Source organism: Topomyia yanbarensis, chromosome 1, assembly GCF_030247195.1.
Source record: "Topomyia yanbarensis strain Yona2022 chromosome 1, ASM3024719v1, whole genome shotgun sequence".
In the NCBI taxonomy this organism is placed as follows: domain Eukaryota; kingdom Metazoa; phylum Arthropoda; class Insecta; order Diptera; family Culicidae; genus Topomyia; species Topomyia yanbarensis.
In genome coordinates this window covers 55,911,105-55,933,734 of record NC_080670.1, presented here as the reverse complement: position 1 = coordinate 55,933,734, position 22,630 = coordinate 55,911,105, and the positions used below count along the sequence as shown (strand labels likewise).

The following is a 22,630-nucleotide window of genomic DNA, read 5'->3' as shown; positions in this document are numbered from 1 at the left end:
GTCCTGTGTTCGTGAGTGTAGAAGGGGTCTTCAAAGTTATCATTCCCGGAAGGTATGATGTGACCGCACTCAACAGTCGTAAGTCGTCGGGTGGTGGTGTGCTTATCGCTGTTCGCCATGGTACAAAAGCCCGCTGTTCCTGTGTGTCGTGTATTTTCCACCTGATAGAATTCGCGATTTCAGCCTGATCGATGTTCACCTTTTCTCCGTATCTTTCGTGACCTCGATTGCCGACCCGAATGATGATATCGCTTTTTGGGCGACATCAACTAGCCTGGCTTGACGTGGTGTCCAGCAAGCAACGGTTTTTTTACGACTGGATACTAAACAATCTGCGCTTATCGTCAACGCGAGCTGCATATTAGATAGCTGCAGCAGCGCCACTCTTCGGCAAATAAATAATGTGAGCAACTAGAATGAACTAACATTGGATCTTTGCTTTGTGCGCGCTCGGGATTCTGCTCCATGTTGCTCCACGGCTCCGTCCAGCACGTGCGCCATCAACCCCCACTGCATCTTATGCTCGATGGTAACACAGGAGTAAATTTTGAAAACGTTACTAGCCCTGTAGTTTATTATTTCGAAAACGCATTGCAGCGACGACCTTTTCTAATATTCTTTAATACCTTATTCACCATCATGGCCCAAAACGTACTTTTAGCACCAACTCTTCCCTGGCAATCAACTTTCCTAAAGCCATAAAAAACTGCCAAACGAGCTGCATTTATTAAAATCTCGAAGTATAAGGCAATAGCATTACCTGTGAAACAGCGAGCGTCAACTGCAATCGAAACCTAAGTCTTTCTGGAAGTATGTGAATGAGCAACGAGAAGAATCCAGATTACCATCTTGTATGTCATTAAATGGAGTTTTGGGCACCGACACTAAGGAGAACTTACGCGGCAACAAATTGCCGTTGCCGCGAATCACACTCCTTCTTTAGGACACTCCACCATCCGAATTTCTGTCGAGGCTGCTACTATGCTTGCGGCAAACTCCAGCCTAAAGGCGTCTAGTTCTCCGGGTTCAATTGGGGTACCCTTCTTTGACCAGTCTTCGAACTATCTCTCGCAGCAAGAATATTTCCTACATGTTCAAAAATGGCCCACATATTTCCGGTACAATTGAACATCGATCATTCTCGAGGAATTTCGTGTTCAAGTGTGGTATCCAAACTATTCGAGCTGGTTGTTTTGGAATCTATTTTATGGTTTTATGCCTAAGTGATCGACAACGACCAACCTGCTCTAATCTACAAGATATGTATTCGATGGATTCGCTGACGAGCTGCAAACCGATACTATTTACATGGACATATTAACGGTCTTCGACAATATGAGCCATTATATGGCAATAGCCAAGCTAGATAAACTCGGTATTCACGGTCAACTTCTTCGTTGTTTTCCTTCTTATCTCGATGGAAGGCAACTCCAAATCAGCATTAAGGACAATCTATCTGTACAACTTCTCGCTACAGTCGGCATCCTGCAAGGAAGTCACCTCGGCCCAGTAACATTTTTCATCTTTTTTAATGTCGTCAATATCAAACTATAAGGACTCCTATTCTATATTCCGCCTAAGAAGATAAAATTTGGTAGATACCAAAATTTTTAGTGAAAGCAATCTTTGTACGTAAAGGGGACAAATCCTAACATAATAAAGTCATGGGTGCGTGTCGACTTCGTCTCATCAGAAACCGACACTAACTTATTGTCGAAATAAATTAGTGAGAAATGTTGGTGTTAGCAAATCTTTTCTCCTTAGGGAGAAATATAGTATAGTGCTTTCGCATTGACCTGCTAAGCCAAGACAAGTTTCGGCTTCACTGTGCCTTATCGGCATAAACAGAACTTCTGCTCAGACGGGATATCACATTTCGTCGCTGTTGTGCTATCTTATGACAAGCGCCATTTAGCACATTTCGAGAAAAACGATTTTTAAAGTTTGAGATTGAATATCTTGAAACTTATAAACTTTATAAACAATTCAAAGAAGACAATTGATGCTTCCATCTATTCTGTATTAATCTTTCAAATATTACGAAGATGGGTTGACTATGTTGCGAGTTTTTACTAAAAATGTAAACAAAAGTCGCACTCACACGTGTCATAGTTGTGTATTGACGACAAAATTTGTATGGCGTGTCATAATCGTGCATGGAAAATTTTCCATAGAAAAAAATCATCAATTATTAATTTTTATTCATATTTTTGGCTTCATTTGGACTATGAACAATCGGTGAAATGTCTTTTTAAGGAAATGAGTCAGGGAATCTAGAAAAAATATTTATTTTTGGTTACAGTGTTGCCAAAAATGCTATATTTCCAGTTTAAATCTTAAACTGCATTTTTCACACAATTTGTGAATTTTTATTTTGAAAATAATTATGCCATTGTATTCCTCAGATAGTCTTACACATAAAACCATCTTATACATCAAGATAACTTGAACCAATTCACAGACACAGTCATTTGAAGCAAAAAATTTAAAAAATATCAGCACGTTTCTCGCTATATCTCAGTAACCAAGCAAAATGTCAAAATTCTAAAAACGCCACTTTGCAGAGATTTTTTAGTCAAGTATTGTGGCATATTTAACTCAGTTTACCCCAAAATGGTGTTTGTCATAAGATAGCACAACAGCGACGATTTGACCAGTCGTTCGATTGAAGCACAAAGTGTGTTTTCGTTTTAGGGTTTTAGTGTCAAGCCGGCGCCAATCTATTCCGATAATGAGTTAGCGTCGGTTTCTGATGAGACGAAGTCGTTACGCACCCATGACTTTGTACAAGGACCCCGCCTCTCCTTTGCCGACAATATGAAGATTTTTTGATAGATACGGGGTTCAACAGATACCGAATTTCTTCAAAGTGAACTGAACAGCTTCAGTACGTGGTGTGATCTGAACTGAATGGTTTGGATGGAAACGTCATCTGATCCAGTTTAATTATCGTTTGTTCTGCTCGAACATTCCAAGACACTCTCGCGTCAAAGATCTTGGGCTCTTCGATTCTTCTATTAGCATGCATAACTCGAAGTGAACAAGTCTCGTGTATGCTGCTACTATGAATGAGCTTGTTTTAACCATGACCGCATGAATCTCACTTAGAGCTTCAGTCGTTGGAAATATCCGTAAAACCTAGTCATAAAACCCACTTCGCAGAGGTCCCAGTTGGTAGGTTTGGGATTACGATATGTTACGATATCTAGGGAGATGTTTAAATGATCAAAGCTGAAGTATTTTTAATCAAATAGCGACAGTTCGATCTCGTTCGGACGAGTCAGCTTACCAACTCATGCGCGGTACTGTCAGAGCAAAGGATTACATCTAACACTTTTTCCCTGCCCGGCGGGCAAATGTTGAGTGATTTCCTCTATCGAGTATAAGCAGATTTGTATTTGTATTCCTTGTTTTGACGTGAGTCATATTTTTCACTTTTTTCCATGTTCTCAGGAACGTGTCCAATGGGAAATAGACAAAAAAGAATGACCGGAACGGTGAGAATGAAAATACGGTGAAAATTCACCTTTTTGTGGACACACTGAGCTAAGCTAGAGCTATGAAGAAGCATATTGAAGTCTGCCCTCAAAATCTATCGGCAGATGGTAACGGCAAATCCAGGCTGTGGTGTTGATCACGACATTGTTGGGAATCACAGTTCTTCGATGGCGGTGTGGTTAACGCACCCAACTAGAGACTGGGAGATCACAGGTTCGATTTCTGTTTGAGAACATATCTTTTCTCAGTGTGTCCAATAAAAAGGGGAATTTTAACCGTATCTTCATTCTCACCGTTCCAGTTATTCTTTCGCTGTCTCTTTCCCATTTGACACGTTCGAAAAAAGATTTGAAAGTATTCCATTAAATCAGACATGGAATTAGTCGACGAGTGAAAGGTTCAAATGTGGGGACCAGGAGGTTGCATGATCACGTGGATACGAGCGTATACGTGTTTGCGCTTGAGACTGTCTTTGTAAATTTTAAAGCGTTTCTTTAATCACCGGGGCGGTTTTGATATCGTGGGCGTAGGTTTACATCGATGATCGCGAACGCCTCGAGCGTTTGCATATTAACGCGATTGATATCGTGGGCGTTTGCGTTGGTATGTCGTGTGTGTAAATTCGATTGAATAAAACGTGGGTTCTTGAATGATTGCGCGGACCGTAATCTAATGCTTAATTTTAAGTGTACGCCTCAGATGCTACAAGAGTGCGTTCCATCGTATCAGTAGAGTTCCCGGTCATGTCGCCCTGAAACTTGTGGTCTAGTGTATATGAGTGAATTGTTTTTTGAGGATGGTCCTAGTGAAGACATGAACCTAGGCTGCTAGGTCCCACGCCAGGGCCTTCCAAACGTGGCGGATTCATGATCGCGTGGGAACGCCCGTTTGTGTAATCGGACTTCAGATCGCGTTTTATTATTTCGATTATAGAGGTTTTAATCTTAAGGTCGGGTTAGAAAAATCTCTTATGAAAAAATTCTAACCCTGTACGCGGGGTTGGGACTCGAACCCAGGTGCGCTACGTACAAGGCAATCGATTTAACAATTACGCTAAGCCCACCCCACAGATCGCGTTTTTAAATTCGTAGGTATGATAAAAAGTTTACCTGATCACAGGGGTGTTTTTATGTTAGGCGATCTCGCGTGGCCAAACCTGATCAGATACTTCTTGAAGCAACAACAGGCAACTAGGCAAGGCAAGAATAGCTTCATATGAAAGTTCATTTCGCCGTTCATTTCACTCACATCGACAGGCATGGAATTAGTCCATGAGTTCAACCTAGTAACAATAGATGTTTTATGGTACCCTTGAATCAATTTTTAAAACTTAGAATCCATTTGTAATATGCTGTCAAACCAGAATTACTTCTTGGCCATCTACCATTTACAGCGTTATCCCACTGATGTTGCCACTTAGTTAAGGTTTCAGCGCGGACTCCTCTCATGCCTCAATCCCTATAACACTCTCCATCTTCTTCAAGTAGAATGTTTGTGGGAATCGTTTCAGAGATCTGTTCCTCTTCGTCTGCAGTGCCGTCACCCATGCAGGTCCCGCGTGTCTGAGCGCTGATGTGGAGACTCTCGCCAGTAGATCTACTGGCAAACAATTTAGATCCCAGCGTTGTCGCAATCTAATCGGGTAGTTCCCATCGGCAAATCTATCCGACTCCGACTGAGTTTCTCAGCGAAATTGCTCCGGATACCGATACCCGTTGCGTGAGTTCTCAGTTTTGTCACTATCTACTCGGATAATCCGCGGCAGTGGACCTATCCTACTCAACGAACCAAACAGCAGGTGTCAGTCCGACGATTCCGGATGGAGTGCCGCAACCTACTCAATATAGTCTCCTGCGATGCAGCTAGCCTGCTCACGGTAGGATGCCGCGATCGTTCCCAGCGGCGAACCTGGCCAGCATGACGAGGCGATTACCCGCTGTTTCGTTCAACCACTCGCTTGATCATATCGCCCATTTAGATGAAGAATCCAAATAATTTGCACAATGGCTCCAGTAATTGCGTTCCACGTCTTTTCATCGTTATACTTCCATAGCACACATTGCGGACCGTCAGTGGTCAAAAACCACGTGCACGCCGGACAGAGAGGGAACTCCACATCCCCGCACCCGTGCAGTAAATTCCTGTAGTAGCCATGTAGCTTTATTGCTGGAAAGCAGGACGGACTTCTGGTTATCGCCGAATTATTCGACATAATTCTGACCAAAGCCGTGGTCGCTCTTGTCGTCTTCTCACAACCATAATCGCGGTGCACATTAAAATAAGTCGGGCGTCGATTACCACTCCCAATTGCTTAACCTCATGCTTCGAGCCGATCATATATTCTCCGACCAAGATTTCGGTTGCCAATCAACACCACCTGTTTTAAGATTGGCTAGTTTTTTATTCCGAATCATCTTCTACTCACGCCTCAATGGCGAGTACCTTTACCTTTAATAGCCCATTCTTCTCTCTACTTTGTCTATCTCCTAGATCAGTTATCCATTCTGAAAGTAACTCTTCAATATGTTGCCGAGGTACTCAGGAATCCTCGTAGTGTACAGCGAATGGACGATTGCTTTTTATCAATATTCATGCATAAGGTAACCATCGCACAATAGATATCCCCTGGCCTGTTTTTTTTCTGTTGTCTCCGCAGCTTCTACAATCGTTCGGTTGGCATCCGCCGAAAGCCGAACTACATGTTGTTCAGGTCGTCCTCACACTCCAGGTGCTTGATAAACATATTCAGGATAACTCTCTCTAATACTCTTCCGACCGAATCTAACACAAAAATTGGTTTTTACACTAAAGGATCTCCAGGAGGTTTTGCCGACTTTGGCAGTAACACCAGATTTTATCGCTTATAGCTAGCGGAGAAGCTATCTTCATCAATGAATTTCTGCATTATAGTCCTGAACAGATCCGGGTTCTCATGTATTCAGGACTAGGTTTGAGAGTTCGGCTGGACCTTGGGTCTTCTTCATTTTCATGGCTTATGTTATCACAATCAGTTATTCGTTGGTTATTTGGGCTTCTTCATAATCATCCTCCTGACCTTACTCTTCTTCGGGAACCTATTGGGTGGTACAGCTGGACCTTTCATCTTCGTTATGGCAACTCTGACAAAGTTCCTTTGTATACAATGTCCACCATCGACAAATCCGTAAGTCCTGGGTTCTGGGAATGTTTCAGAGTTAATTTCGCATCGGTTCCTCGGAAAAGGCCACTCGATTTTTACAAAACCCCGCCCCAAATGGAAGCTGAAGTTCACACGATTCGGACTTATTGTTGCGTAATACGGCCTGAATACTATGATCTTATATGGAATCTGTAGATCAGAACCTTGGGAGTTCTATTTGAACTCAGATTTGTTTCTTAGGAAAATTCAAGTTGAATGCAACAACCGATTCTGACTCTATTGATCGTTGCGTTGAAATGTAATCTATGCAGAAATCAATCTCTATTAGCCTTCCCATGAGACGTTTGTTTAACCATCCACAGGTGGGGCCCTCCGCGAACAAAAAACCCGTTCAACAAACATCTTCCGTTAATCATAATCGTCTGATATCTGTCTGGTTGAATTTACAGCTTTGAAATGAGAAAAAATTTAGCATGGTCTATATAATATTAAAAAGCTCTGCAATAATTGCATTATTCGCTCTAAACTCCAAAAAATACGAAAATGTTTGAAGTGAACAGTTTCTCTCATATAACTTTTACCATCTGCAAATTAAAGTTCGTAAGCTCTTTTTGGTGGACTTCAACGTATTCCTGCCTACAAATGTAATTTTACTGCAAACGATAGTCTGCTGCTAGTATGTACACTGTTGATCCGATTAAGGATTATAATACAATATTATTTGTAATCCCGTTAATCCTTAAGGTTTGTAAAGGCAAGCCAATTCCGCGTTGAGACCATTTAGTATTTTGCAACATTAAAATAGAAATAAAATACTGAAAACAAAACTTATACTTCTGGATTTAGAGGCAAATTAATATATTCTATTCAGTAGTTATGTCTGAAACCGGAAAAAATACCCTTAGGATTAATATATATTTTATGTGAAACGAAGACTGGTAGGCGTTCGATCCATCGGCGTTCTCAGTCTCAGTCTACGCTATATCGCTGTTTTCATTTTGCTTTTGATTCGCATGCCTCGGTCAAAGCTGAGCTAAATCGCTGCTTAATAAAAAAAATACTAGTAAGGTTATGTTTCAGCTTCAATTTTGAGATTTCCTCTGTATACCTGCCGAGAATCTATACCTCCAGCTAATTGACGCATTGGCAACTATTAGCATAGAATAATGGTTTACCTACTTGCAGGGGAAGAAGACTAACATCACTTTGTTTACAATTTTAGTGCATCATGGAGGCACCCACGTTGCTCGTTATGTTCATACATCCGTACGCAACATTCTATTCATCAAAAGCCAACAAAGTATGCACTGGAAACGACCCGTTTTTCCGAAAGGCAACGTAATCCATTCAAAATATATTTATTTCACAACTTTACTGCTAATACACTTCCTCATATTACACGCACGCCACGTTTTTTGATTTGGATAAAGAATTATTACTGCAGATATCAGCACATGAGCGAAGCACATACCATTCACTTAACAGCTTCAAAAGCCCTAGGCGACACTGTCGGCCCTGGGCATTCCGGCAAAGATGAACATTTTTCCACACAATACTTGGGTTGAATTTTATTTATTTCCTCCGCCGAACACGCGATTTTCTATCAACACCTTCCGATCCACACTTTTACTGCTACCACACAACCAGCGCCGACCACATATCACAATCCCGTATAGAGCAGATGACGTTCGAATTCACGTGAAAATATTTTCGGCTTAAGAGATTTTCAGCAAGAATAAACTTTTGTTTCAATTCACACTTTGCCAACACAGACTAGGTTGTTTGTTATTCACAATGGAGTATAAATGTTTACAAATCAACTCTTTAGTTTGGATATTTTCGAGCACAATACGTGAGGAACGACGGGGCACCGCAAACCGATTCGCAATAATCACATGGAAAAGTTATCTAATGACAGCGCGATCGCGAACGACAGACAGCACGCAGCATCGGCGCTATTCGCGAGTTGTGACTGTTGGACAGGTAAGCTAATTTTTGCTTTGCTACCGCTGTCAAAACAGGGCCGCACTTTTGATTTCACCACTACAACTGTCAATCGTGCCAGCTGATTTTGCTGCATAGGGCGTTACTTCGTGGGTGGGGTGGTATAAGTAAATGTGTGTGGGAAAGCCAGGTCCACAAATTAATATTGTTTCACAAATTTTCAATGTTCTGCACAGATTTTTAAAACTGCACAGATTTACACAGTTTTCTGTTTTAATGCAGATATTTCCACAGTTTTTGCCCAACAAACAATTTAGCTGAATTATTGCTTGTATAGGTGTTGTTCAGCTTTATTTCGTATCAAAGGTTTGTTCAGCTTTCATTGTTTGAGGGATGCTTGGAGGGATGTTATAATGCACACCCGAATAGAAATGTACAAAAATAAAACCATAATTTTCACTGTGGCAATCAGTGGTGCAAATTTTCATTTTCAAATGCCAACTTTCAGTTCAATCAAACCCAACCATGATTCAAATTCAAAGCCTCCCTCAATCATTCACTTTCAAGTTGGCGGGATTTTCATAACTGAATCGTACGTCTTCGTTTCAAATTGATGCTTTTTCATTCATCAACCAAAGCTGTCATCTGCTCTGTAGAGGTCAGTTCAGGATAAATGTCGTCATGTTTTGCGTTTTAAAGCTTACATGGACAGTAAGAACTATGTTCAGAGTAGTTTTGCTTGAAAAACCTAGTCAATACCCCAGTAAAGAGATATTCACAGGACCAATGAAATTGAAAATGAATGGAAAATGATTGAGCAGGTCGGCTGTTTGAATGAATAATGGAAACGAACAACTGTGAATTGAACATAGCAGGGCATGATTTGAGAATTTTTCCTCCTTCAAGTTCAAAACAAACTGTTGAAAATTTGCAGCTCTGGTGGCAATACAGTAATTTCACAATAACTTACAGTAAATTCTAGTATTAAGCTACAATACAAAACCAATAAACTTTGACGTTTTTACAGTAAATTTAAATGTAACATCGACTTTTACAGTAAAAGAGGGGCGGTTTTGAATCTTGATATTAAAAAAAAAACAATTTTTCTAAATACATTTTTTCTCGAAAACTAAAATTTAATGTGAATTCACTGTATCAAAAAAATGTAAATCTACTATGAGAACTTTGTGTCGAACATTGTTGAAACAGTAATAACTATATTTATTGTTTTGATTGTTTGTAGGGTAAATGCTATTGTAGAATTCTATTCGGGCAGACTAGCACAGATTTCTCAATTTTTGATCTAGCACTCAATTTTTGTCTCGAGGAGAAACAAAAAAGGTCGCCGCTTCTTGTTTTGAGACAAATTTGTCCGACTTCTATAACACATATTTGCTGCTATAAAAATTTCACATGAACTACCAGCAGTTAGGATAAGAATCTGACTGAGTTTCTTGGTTAAGCAAAAATAGTTGTAAAACGTTCAGAGCAATGTTGATTGATGAAAATAAATATTGAAGAAACTAAATTTATTCGTCTACTGAATTATTCGTCCTTGCTAATCTGATCATCTTATTTGTAGTTGGCGAGTGTTGTATAGAAATCGTTGAAAGTAGCGTAAAAGGCTGAGATTTTGTAAAAAGAAATTAAGTGTGTATATGTATTGGCAGAATCAACTCAGCACTGCGAGAGCCATAGACTTTTTCAACGGTTCATGTACGTACACGTCATATGACACAAATACTACATCACTACCTGGTGGAAAATAATATACAAAGACGGCAAAAGCAAATGGGATTGTTTTCAACCCAGATACTGCAACAGTATTCGTGAGAACGGCCGACGACAGCTCAATGCCAACCAGGAGTATCAGGTATATTTTTCAAATGTCTTCATATTTAATTAAATCTCTTAATTTGTCTTTGACGACCAGGATTCAGAATTGATTGTTGAATTTGAACCAGAAATCAGGCAGATTTCCGAAAAATGTCCGCAAAATGTACAAATGCTTTCACTACGTTATACACAATGTCATCACATCTGGCATCGCACCATCTTTAAATCTGGCATCGTTGGCATTGCCAATATAGAAATATTTTCATCGCGATTGATGACTGATAGATGACTGATTCAAATTGCATTTGGATTTATAAAATGTGGATTATTGAATACCATGCCGTTTTACCTAATAACTTAAATAACCACATGCATCATATTTACATTGATAATATTAATTTGCATAACAACATTCTTGAAGCATGGCCATAGACAAATAGACATAACACTCGTAAACAATGTTTCGCCCGCCTCAACGGTCGCTTGAAAAATATTTATGATTGGGACAGTGACCACATTTGCAATGATGACGCCACTGACGTATGAACCAGAGAGAATAAGGAGAAAGACGAACAGCGAAAATCAGTTAAAACGGCAACATTACCTTTATGGTGATTTCAACACTAGCATTTAGGCAACCGCTTCCACAGGCTTTACTTCACGGCAACGAAAAACTGCCTAAAATTGAGTTCCTTTGACTCAATCTCGTGGTATCGTGGAGGAAGTTAAAATTAGGTAAACCGTGTTGAAGGTAGTTTCCATTTAACCATGGCAAAAATTACAACTCAATGCTAGGTTTTTTATACTCAAATTTAAGTTGGATTACCTAATTTTGAGTATACCTCAAACAACTCAAAAGTACCTTCCTCCACGGAAAACCTCGACTGAGTCGAATCTCTCGTTTTGTTTTTGACAACACTAATAAGTGCGAAAGCGACGCACAACTCAAAAGTAAGTTAAAAGAACTTATTCTGCCGGTTGTTTTATTTAACCGTGTTTAAATAACCCCCATTAAACTTAGAAAACAAACCGCTGGACAGAACGTTAGTAGTGTAAATGCATTTGTTCACATACCTAATTATCGTCAGATTGTCAAAGAAATTTTGTCGTTCAGATGTTTTTTAGTTGGATAATGGTCCAAGTAGCAAAGGTCCAATTAAACAGCGGTTACAAATGCTTTGACGCTCTAATGCGCTTTCTTGGAACTAAAACTAATAGCTATGAAACATTAAAATAATTTGGCGATTATGAAGAACATGTCCTATTTAAAAAATCAACCTGCAACAAAATGGAGAGTACTGTTGCAAACGGGAAAATTTCGGCGAAAGCTACAAAAATATCGGAGCACTATCCCAACTATTACATTTTTATCACATCAACCAGTACCACTTGGAACTTTTGACCAATCCTTTGTCCGTTAAGCAATACAGTCGTGATTCGTTGGTTGGGCCACAGCCTATGTCCGACTAACGAATTTAATTCGCTAGTTGGACCGATTGACAAATGTCAAACACTCTCCAAAGAAGACATTAGTAGTGTAAAAGATTGTTAGAGATTATCAATTTGACATGAGATTTTGACGTTCAGATGCTTTTTAGTTGGACAATGGTCCAACTAAAAAGCGGCCCAGTTAAAAAGTGTCCAACCAGCGAATCATGACTGTACATCAAAAAATAGGTTTTGAAATTAACAACACGAGTACGTATCCTTCCAATTTACAACTCAGACAAAACATACCAAAGAGAATCCGGATTATTAGGGAAGGAAATGACGATCTATGAACCTTTTTAAGGAATTGCTGTATAGAACAAACCATCTCGGAATAGGCGAAGAAACCTTTATTGAAGAGATTAAATAAAGTAACTGTAAATGTTTCGATTGGTAAATGCCGGTAATCTTATTTGTGCAGTGTGATTCCGTGGTGATACAGAATACAATCCAACGGATAACTCATTTTCGACAAAAATCCACATGGGACTCTTATACTTTTATGGGCAGTGTAGTGTACTGTAAAAATAAATAAATCTCAATGTATGCCTTTGCTTTTACATTTTATTCGTCATCTGCTTCATATATCAAGCCTTTTTCAATTTTCTTCTGGTAAATTCGCTCCTCCAGTTTCACGCACGCTTGCTCGATTTCGTAATTTTTCGATACCAGCATAACCCACTGTGCCTCCAACGATCGTAGTTTCTCACCGCCTTGGGTTTGCTTCGACTTTCGCTTCCAGTTAACGTCCTGAATTTCTTTCTTCATTGTCTCCAATCTAGCCTGAGCCTTTGCTTGCATCGCGGTAAGCACCTCGAGATATGATTTCCACATTTCGCAACCATATTCCATCATCAGATCAAGGTTCATCGTACGAACAGCCTGATGTTCGAGTTGGGCCATCGAATTATCCACACTCTCCGACCAGGCGGACACTTCGGACATTTTCCCCGCCGGCGGAGGTGGAAGTTCGTAGCGTTTCATGCTGAGCGGTTCCATCGGCAGACGGGATTGGATCCGCTCGAACTCAGCCGTCATTAGTGCGGTTTCGAAACCAACGGTGGTAGACGTTGGCAGGTGTTCGAGATAGTTTTTCGTAGGTCTGTATCGGCGACATTCCTCTTCAACCATAGCTATGGCCTGGGAAAGATACAAGAAGAAATAATTAAAGTCTCGACAAGCCTAAGTAGTTTTCGGTAGAAATAATCTTGTTGATTTTTTATGTTTGGATGTTGAGCTCAAATGTTGCGTGATGCAATTAAAATTTTACCATGTTTTTCAATATACAAAACATGATTTTTTACCGCTTATGCATGTGGAATACAAATTCTTTCTTTTTCATTTCTCAGATAAGGACGATTGAATTATTTGTTCCATTGAGGGACGATAACACATACATAACCCACGACTAAAGTAAATATAAAGAAATTCTTCATTCCCGCCGCGCTGAAGGGTATGTTTCTATTGGGGACGACCCATAAATGACGTAGCAATTTTTGAGTGACTTTTAACACCCCCCCCCCCTCCCCCATCGTAGCATTTCGTCACAAACCTCTAAATACCCCCTGGTAATTGCGTAGCTTCACGGTAATTCTCCCCCCCCCCCCTTGTCCTCATAAAATTTAAAAAAAATAAAAAACGATGTTAGTTATTCCCCTTTAAAAAAACTACGTAGCATGACATGACCCCCTACCCCCCTGTCGTCACACATCATCACAAAATACAATATACTCCCCTCCCCCATATAATGCTACGTCATTTATGGATGATCCCTTGTTTGCTTCGTCACTCATTCATTCGATGCAGTGTAGCTATTCAATTATTTTGATTTCGAAATCGACTTTAGTTGCAAACTGAATGTTTCTATGTTAGTTCTAAGTAGGATTATCGAACACAAATGCACCAGACAATGAAAAATATTCTGCACGAAATGTAAAGGATACCACCTTCTGTCTACAATTTGCCCACATATAGCAAATGAGTCATTCGATGCTGCGTGAAACTTTTGTCAGCTTGGAAGTGAATGAATTAGAGAAGATTAGAAACTGAATACTAGTTTCTGTAAATTCACACAGAAACCACTGCACAGTTGTGCGGCTTTGAGCAAAAGATGGAGTAAAGTCAAAACATTGTATTGTATTACAACCAATGGAAAATTTGATCACTAGAAAAGTATAAAATCACTGTAGCAGTGTCATCTTTTTGTAATTTCAGTACAAAAAATGAAATGTAATTTCAGTACAAAGAATGAAAAGAAATATTTTGAGATCATCTGCGAAAGACCGGAGATGAGTCTTCAGAGTTGAATATACGTTATTGAAGTAAAGCAGAAACATCAACGGTCCCAAGTAGCTTCCATGGGCTATTCCTGGCGTAGAAGCCTGACAATCATCTAAATCTCATTTTAATCAAAACAGTGCTTTTGTTAAAGGGATCTAAATCTCAGTTATCTCTCGATCACCAGCACCAGAGGGAATGTTGGGTCCTGGATAGCAAAACGATTGAGATTCGAGTATATTGGGTTCCGTTTCTCTTACTCTGCTTGAGAGTGAGATTGCGTTGCAGTTTTTGTTGCGATCGACCGTAACTGCAAACGGGACCAGTTAATACAACTCGACGAAAACAAATATTTTAGACCATTGAAGAGAAACCAGGACAAATCAATCGTTTTGCTCGACATACCAGGACATTCAGTTGAAAACCAGGGTATGTCCTGGGAATCCAGGGGACGTATGGTCAGCCTAATTATAGGTAGAGTTAATATACCCACTTCTAAGTATGTATCAGACCGACTTCTAAGTATGTAACTAAAATCGTATGTAACTTGTATCCACCTAAAATGTTACCAGCGGATGTTACCTACAAAATATATGACAGAGATTGCAACCTCATAGTAGGTAATTTAAACCCGTTTTATTGGTTACGCCACTAATATTCTAGGTATATCCAGTTTACCGTGTACATTGTGATAATCTTTAATATTTGCTTGAAACGCATGCTGATATCATTGCATAGTGCGCTAACAGCAATGTGTAAAACATTCCAAATAGAAGTTGATTTTGTAGTCTTTCGATAGCATCTATTGCAATGGACTGGCACACAGCATTGTTGTTTGACAAGAATCTGGGACCGGACCTGCGGATAGATGTTTTCTTTTTTTTATGTCTTATCGTTCGTCTCGCATAGCCTCTCTTTCTGCCGCACATTTTAAATGGAGTGGCTGCATTTGACCCCTGATTGCATTTGACGTTATAACGAGGAAAACGTATTTAAGAATTTCATAAGTCACTACTTATTAACTAGTACAATTTTGATTCCATTATATGCTTATGCATTACATATGAATTCATGCACGGTTTCAAAGATTATTAAAAAATATTGTTGTGAAACTGAGATAACTAAAGGCAAAATTGATGGAGTTAGTTCTAGGGGCAGATCACTTGTGATCAGTGATGTACCAAATCGGGTGTTTATAATTTTGGGGAAAAACCAAGGGAAAAACCCAAGGTTTTTCCCCGGTTAAAACGGGTTTTTCGCAGGAAGATAGGGTTTTTTTTTCATTTTTTAAATATTTTAGTAATTGAACATTAATGTATTGTTATCCAAACATTTTAATTTTATTTATGACCATTATTGTCATAAAGTTTTGCATGTATATAAAAATTCTGAATGGTTTTCCTCGATTGAATCATTGTTATAGCGGTGATCCAACATTTCTTTACAAATAGTGTGGTTAAATTAGTGATAAAACTTTTCAACATGTTTTGAGCTAAGTCGACTGCGTTTCTTACTGTGAATCCACCTACACCTACTAAACATTTTTTCTACTGTTTCTGATGTAGTTGATGCCGAAAGAATTCGATTTGCGATTTGTGAGAGTTCTGATTACGGTTCATACTAATGACGAATGTCAAGGTCACTCGCTTTCTGCATATTACTCACTTTTACTTTTCACCGAACTAAATAGGTATTTTCTAAATTTTGTGTGAATACCTACCTCATTTCGCTAAAAGTATAGCAACCCATAAAATGGGTAACAAGCAGAATAAAAGTAGTTTAGGCATCACACGATTATTCTAATTTTCACTAGTCAGAGTAACAATGAATATTGCTCCCATTATTATACGAAACAAGTTGGAATATGGAATGGACCGAAATTGAAGTCGCAGGAACAGAAAATGCTCCGTAAAACCCGTTATAAATATATTAGAATGTGAAAATTGGATTTAAACTTCAAGTTTCAAATTCGGACAGGAGTTTTTCGATTAAGTCCTACAGCATAAAAACTGTGAAAAAGTATTCCGGTTCTTACAAAGGACTTTTCTTTATCCGACTTTTAATCTTGAATGTAACGTTGTACGGAATTTTCTGTGAGCGAATTATACTGGAGGTTTATCTTTGCCGACTTTTTCGGTTGAGAATATTCTAAGTGATTCTCATGCTGTCCGATTTTTACGGTTGATGTTTATATTCGATTTTATTCGAAGTTATCTGGAGTGGGTTCTACAAAGTATGTTTTATTCTTGCGACTTTTATTTTCGGTGTCTCAAATGTAAATGCAAGATTCTTTAAAAAACATCAAATGAATATCATACATTCGATAAAACGAAAAAACCCATATTTCGTCCGGGTTAAAATGATTTGGGAAAAAACCCGGTTAAAACACAAAAATAAAAACCCGGGAAGATGGAATTTTTCTCAGCGGTACATCACTGCTTGTGATGCATTTTTAAAAATCAGCTAAATTAAATGCATTTCTTTCCATCAAAACCGAAATTCGTAATGTATTTTGCGTTGCGTGCAATGTATTTTGCGTTGCGTGTAAGACGTCAAAACCCTACAAAAAATTAGCCCTACATTCAACAAAACGTCGAACAAAGTGAATCAGTGTAGGACATTTGTTAAACAAACTTTTCTGCGAGGGAGTGCAAAATTGATGCAAAAATGGAAATTAAATGCATTTTTTCTAATTTGATGCAAATTTGTTATACATTTCTAGAGTGATCTGACCCTAGAGTTAGTTTCAATCTGCTACTCTGTTTCGAAAAAGTAAAAAATAAATGTATGTTTTTGTTTAATGAACATTGCGTCAATGGATTAAAAAAAAATTAACGTCTAATTTATTTCTCACATTTATGAACCTCACAATAATTCTCTTTTAAAATTCATATTTGAACACGACGATTAATATAAGTATCTTCATATGAAATTTATTTTATTTCATCTTATGAAATCCGTAACTCGATTGGCATTTTGCTGCAAAGCTCAATTACCCCCGTATAAATAAATACCATTCCAGAAATCTTCGGAACCATTTCCTAACTATGCATATAACCGGTTGTTTGTATGGTTGAGCATGGAAAAACGACACTGGTTATGTTCGATATTATACCAGGCAATGGTTAATCTATTGTTGAACGAACCATATTGAAAATGTTTTTTCGACGTTTGATACAATGCTTGGCATATGGTACAGATTTATACGGAAAACTCTTTACCCATTTAATGGGTTATTCCGCTTTTATTGAAAATGCGTAGTTCTACTCATTAATGGGTATTTTATTTTATCAGTGTATCCGCGGCCGCACGTCCCGTCCCACAAGTGCGAATCAATTTTACATTTACGTAATTACCGTGCAGTGCTAAATATCAAAAATAAGCGGCGAATACAGGGACAGTGTTCATGTTTACTCCGCTATTATGTACTTACCGCTTCACGAACTCCTGGGTCGTCATATCCAAGATCGATATATGGAAGCGCATCAACAAGTACTTCGCCGGCCATTTTATCATGAACTTTAATTTGATTTTTGAGAATAGCTCACATAAAAATAATTTTTCCCAGCACAACACAAATTGATTTACTATTAATTTCCACGGCACCAGAGGTAAACAAAATTTTTGGCAGATATGCGCCTATGCAGCAAAACCGTTGAATCATTGAACTGAAATTTCCGGTATTGTGACAGTTCGCAAACTGTCACTTTTGTCTGTTTCCGCTTTCGCTATTTCTTTTTCTGTCCTCCGTGGCATGGCGGACGTGCTTTAACAAGATCGAGTCGTAGTATTTTGCATTTTACAAGTGAAATCACAGTCGAAAATGGTTAGTATTGTGAGATTTTGTTCGGAATACAGGTGGTTTAGAGGAAACTATGTAATGGTTGTAATTGGTTCGAGAAAATGAATAAAAATTGGACATTTGCACGTGCCTGATTGTGCGTCAAACCGCAATCACTAAAGCGTTGTGTTGATGTCTAGGTGATGGATTAAAAAAACAATTCCGGTCTTATTTAAGCTTATTGGTAGTCCGCATTTGTCTGAAGCTTTTTTACGTGTTCCTATGTTAATCCAGCTGGATATACGATTTTTTTTCATAAATTAGTGCTTTGTTTACCATCGCTCGAACTAACCTCGTATTGTTTTTTTTTTTCTGTTTCCCGTTCTAGAGTTTGACGGCATCTCGCCCGCTGGTCAGCATTTACTCTGACAAAAATGAAGTTGTGAAGGATAAGAACATCTCGTTGCCCTACGTGTTTAAGGCACCGATTCGGCCCGATGTTGTGAGCGAAGTTTCGCAGCTGATGCGTCGCAACAGACGTCAGCCGTATGCCGTGAGTGAAGCTGCCGGTCACCAGACCTCGGCCGAATCTTGGGGTACCGGTCGCGCTGTTGCTCGTATTCCCCGTGTTCGTGGTGGCGGTACCCATCGTTCCGGCCAGGGTGCGTTCGGTAACATGTGCCGTGGTGGTCGCATGTTTGCTCCAACCAAAACCTGGCGCCGTTGGCACCGCAAGATCAACGTTAACCTAAAGCGGTACGCTTTGGTATCGGCCATCGCTGCTTCCGGAGTTCCAGCTCTGGTACAGTCTAGAGGTGAGTCATGTTAGGTGAAATTTTTAAATTTGATTCAAATCGCCGAATTGCGTAAGATCATGTCAACTGGCCTGATTAAAAATTAAAATTCTTTCGGGATGTGCATGTTTCAAAAAATGCGCATCTCTTAGACGTCGTCGAGATTTCACAAATTTTTTCATCCATTTTTTGCAGGTCACGTTATCGATGGTCTTTCGGAGTTGCCACTGGTCGTCTCGGATGATATTCAGAAGTTCCAGAAGACCAAGCAAGCTGTCGTCTTTTTGCGCCGTTCCAAGGTCTGGGCCGATGTGCAGAAGGTATACAAATCGCAGCGTCTCCGTGCCGGTCGCGGTAAAATGCGCAATCGTCGCCGTGTTCAGCGTCGTGGTCCTTTGATCATCTACTCTAAGGACGAAGGTCTGCGAAAGGCATTCCGTAACGTTCCCGGCGTTGACACCATGAAAGTTAGTCGGTTGAATTTGTTGAAGCTGGCCCCTGGTGGTCATGTAGGGCGTCTTTGCGTATGGACCGAATCGGCCTTTGCTCGATTGAACGATATCTACGGCACCTGGAAAACTAAATCCACCACCAAGAAGGATTATAATTTGCCGAACCCGATCATGGCCAACACCGACCTGGCTCGTCTCCTGAAGAGCGATGAAATCCGTAAGGTCTTGAAGCCCGCCAAGAAGACTGTCCACCGTCACGTACGTCGCCTCAACCCACTTACCAACACGGCTCAATTGGTGAAGTTGAACCCCTACTCCGAGGTGACGAAGCGACGTGCTCTCCTGGCCGCTAAGAAACGCAAGTACGAACGTATCATTGCTTCTTTCAAGAAAAGAGGAATTACGCTGAGCAAGAATAACAAAGCATTCAAATTCCTGGCTTCGGAAAAGAATCGTGAGAAGCAGATAACCAAGAACGTGGAAGTGCGCAAACAGAAGATTGCCACCAAGAAGGCGGAATCGCAGAAGAAGCGCATTGCTAAACAGAAGGCACAGGAAAATGTCAAATGGACACGCAAAGCAAAGGCACCGGCGAAAGCCAAGAAGTAGACAAGTCGGTAGGAAGAGCGAAGCAATAGGCTGAATAGAAATAGGTCTACCGCTTTTTTGATTCCCAACTTTCCTGTTTAAAATATTAATATGTAACAGAATAAACGCTGAGGATTGCATACCTGTGGAACACAAACATATTTTATTTCATTAATTCTTTCATGTTCATGTATTTGTCGTTTTGGTCAGCGAGGATCAGGGATGATAACGATGGAAACGGACAATGGTCATTTTTCGATAGATCAAGCGTTGTTTCGTGATTTAGGAGTTGTCAAAAATTGTACTAGAATTTATCGTTCAGTGATGTCCTCTGTTGTATCAAAAAGTTGTGTCCAGTTCACTCGGTCGATGGCCATTCGTCGTTAGTCTCTCAGTACATAAATACGCTTTAGTGTATCCCATTCCGTTTTGGTGGTTCATTAAAAAATCGATTGAAACGAAAACTACGGCGTGCTGGTGATGGTTATCACGCCATCGAATTCTTTATAATTTGTTGATGCTTCATGGTGTATAGTTTTTGTTATTCACCGACATGTCCAAAACAACACTTTTCATCGATTAGCGGTCCAATATTTTCGCTTTTCAACAATCATATAAAGATTGAATCAGGCCATACCATATCTGACTAGTGAAGATCAAGCTTCGAGCAGAACAATTAGAAATGTCAGTGGGGCCCATAACTTGGGTGCCCGCTGAGATGTTAACTTAACACTGAACCTAAAAATCATGTAACATTTATCTGAAAACACATAATTATTTTCCATGTAGCTTTTCATGACTTTGATGAGCAAGCCATATAAATATTCGAGAGATGGTTTTGATTACATTTATTGGACCAATAGCATACATTTTATATGAATCGCCGTTTAAAGTTACAATAGATTTCAAATGCATGTTGGGTGCTTGAAGAGTAGTGTCACCTTCTGTAAATAGAAATCCAGATGAATGGGATATTGTATTTGTTGACGCTTTTAGTATTGAACAATAAAACTTACATTTTATTTGTTCTAGATATTCCTCCAAGAAATCCAAGTCGGTTAACAATTGAATGAACAGACTCACCATTTAAAAACTGATTTTCTAATATCTAAAAATCATATATCACTGATCTGGTATTATAGATAACCTTCGTTCATATACAATGCATTATATTGACAATAGATAAATATGTGTGTATCATTATGAGTTGTATGTGTTTTACACCTAATTTTCAACGGATACACATAGCATGAATACGATTGTCATTAGAGTTGAGCTATGTGATGTTCCTAATAATTTTTATGAGATTTCTTGGTTCAGTGTACGTCAGTTCAATACAGATGGGATAGGGGTGCCATATACGTAAGATACCTATTTCACGACAATGAGGAATTTAACCTCACCCGAGTCGAATCTCAGAATCGCGCGAGAAAAGTCACGTAGAATGATGTGAGATTAGTCGTCTCAAGTCAGCAAACTACAGGAATACATTTGTTGGAAAGGGAGAGCTTAAAGTTGGTCTCGCACAACATACAATTTCAAACGCGTGCGCCTTCATATACAATCGCCCATGTCCGTTCTCACTCACTTGCTGAACTCACAGTTGCTTATGCATGAAATCATGAAAACCCAACAGCCACATCCACACAATTATAAACGAATTCGCACTCACGAATATACATTCGGTAAACCAGCGGTTCTCAACCTTGTTTGCTCCGCGGACCCCTTCGAAATCACCTTGGGTCATCGTGGACCCCTTCGAAATTATCCTAGGCGGTCGCGGACCTCTTCAAAATTACCCTGGATGGTTGCGGACCCCCACGGCTTGACATCGATTTATATGCTGTCAATATATTATTTTCAGTCTGATACGATAAAAAAACGAAGTTTCAATATCCGTCCGGAAAAGATTTTCCTCTTCCCCCAGCAATGACTTTACGGCCCCCTAGGGGACCCCAGGTTGAGAATCGCTGCATTAAACCACTGAGAACTGACATACAAGCACAGAGAACAGACTTATAAGCTAGAACAAACTTTCCCGAAAAACCTGTGTAAACATTTAAATGAAAATACGGTGAAAATCACCATCACATACAGGTTTGCATGCGTGAGTCACCATTGTATCCAAGTTTGCACTCAAGTCCCGTATAGCGTTTGCTGGCCGATCGAAGCGCCGACCAGTGGCAAGTTGCTACTTGCTGTTGTTATTTCAAAGCGACAGTTTTATTTCTTACACAAGTTGAAAACTTTACTCGTATGTCAGTTCTCAGTGGTACTAGTAAGGTTTTCAACGTATACATGTATCTTATAAGAAATAAAACTGTCATTTTGAAATGCCTCCCGCAAGTAGCAACTTGCCACTAGCATGCGCTATGGTCGGCCGGTAAACGCTATACGGACCTTGTGTGCAAACTTGGATACAATTGATTCACACATGCGAACCTGTATCCAATTGTGATTTTCAACATATTTTCATTCAAATGTTTACACGCAGAAAAAAGATTTGCACACGCAGAAAAAAGTGCTGTGAATTTAAAGAAAATGTGTATTATTAACAACAATTTATTATTTTGTTCTAGGGCTTATGCAGATTTCTTGTTGAAACAACAATTATTTTCATTAGTTACAAAACAAATTAATGTTGTTAGCATTTTTGACAGGACGAAACGTCTATAACTAAGAATAGTTGATTCAACACATTTTTTGTGTTGAAATCAAAGCAAAACTATTTGTTTTGACTTGTTGATATAAATTAAAAAAGTGTTGAAATAGCTCTAAAGCATTTATTAAATCAAACGTGGAAAACAGTTGAATCAAAAAAATATTTTGTTAA

The 22,630-nt window shown here is 39.3% G+C and overlaps 3 protein-coding genes across 5 annotated transcripts in view; 1 reads left to right on the top strand and 2 right to left on the bottom strand.

The window, feature by feature from the left end:
• The window catches only part of LOC131677653 (platelet binding protein GspB), a 40,929-nt gene extending 32,324 nt beyond the window's left edge, over positions 1-8,605 (bottom strand). Inside the window, exon 1 of one of the 3 annotated variants that reach the window (XM_058957557.1) lies at positions 8,109-8,605. The gene's annotated coding sequence lies outside the window, so the exon portion shown is untranslated. Of the gene's footprint in view, positions 1-7,812; positions 8,054-8,108 lie in introns of those variants that run through there. The other 2 variants (XM_058957559.1, XM_058957558.1) reach the window with 2 other exon arrangements.
• A 3,846-nt stretch (positions 8,606-12,451) lies between these two features.
• Positions 12,452-17,818, bottom strand: LOC131677658 (pre-mRNA-splicing factor SPF27). The gene is made up of 2 exons (XM_058957564.1): positions 17,616-17,818; positions 12,452-13,045 (listed from the first exon to the last, which is right to left on the bottom strand). The coding sequence occupies exons 1-2, from the start codon at positions 17,688-17,690 to the stop codon at positions 12,470-12,472; spliced, it is 651 nt and encodes a 216-aa protein (XP_058813547.1). The 5' UTR covers positions 17,691-17,818; the 3' UTR covers positions 12,452-12,469.
• A 70-nt stretch (positions 17,819-17,888) lies between these two features.
• Positions 17,889-19,954, top strand: LOC131677656 (large ribosomal subunit protein uL4). The gene is made up of 3 exons (XM_058957562.1): positions 17,889-18,008; positions 18,352-18,778; positions 18,953-19,954. Exons 1-3 carry the CDS (start codon positions 18,006-18,008, stop codon positions 19,816-19,818), a joined length of 1,296 nt encoding a protein of 431 aa, XP_058813545.1. The 5' UTR covers positions 17,889-18,005; the 3' UTR covers positions 19,819-19,954.
• Positions 19,955-22,630: the final 2,676 nt, after the last annotated feature.

Bases quoted from the DNA above. Each gene is read 5' to 3' on its own strand.
- LOC131677658 (XM_058957564.1), bottom strand. From the start codon at position 17,690: ATGGCCGGCGAAGTACTTGTTGATGCGCTTCCATATATCGATCTTGGA. The intron at 13,046-17,615 runs GTAAGTACATAA...TATCTTTCCCAG, and splicing joins ACCCAGGAGTTCGTGAAGCG to GCCATAGCTATGGTTGAAGA.
- LOC131677656 (XM_058957562.1), top strand. The intron at 18,779-18,952 runs GTGAGTCATGTT...CATTTTTTGCAG, and splicing joins AGCTCTGGTACAGTCTAGAG to GTCACGTTATCGATGGTCTT.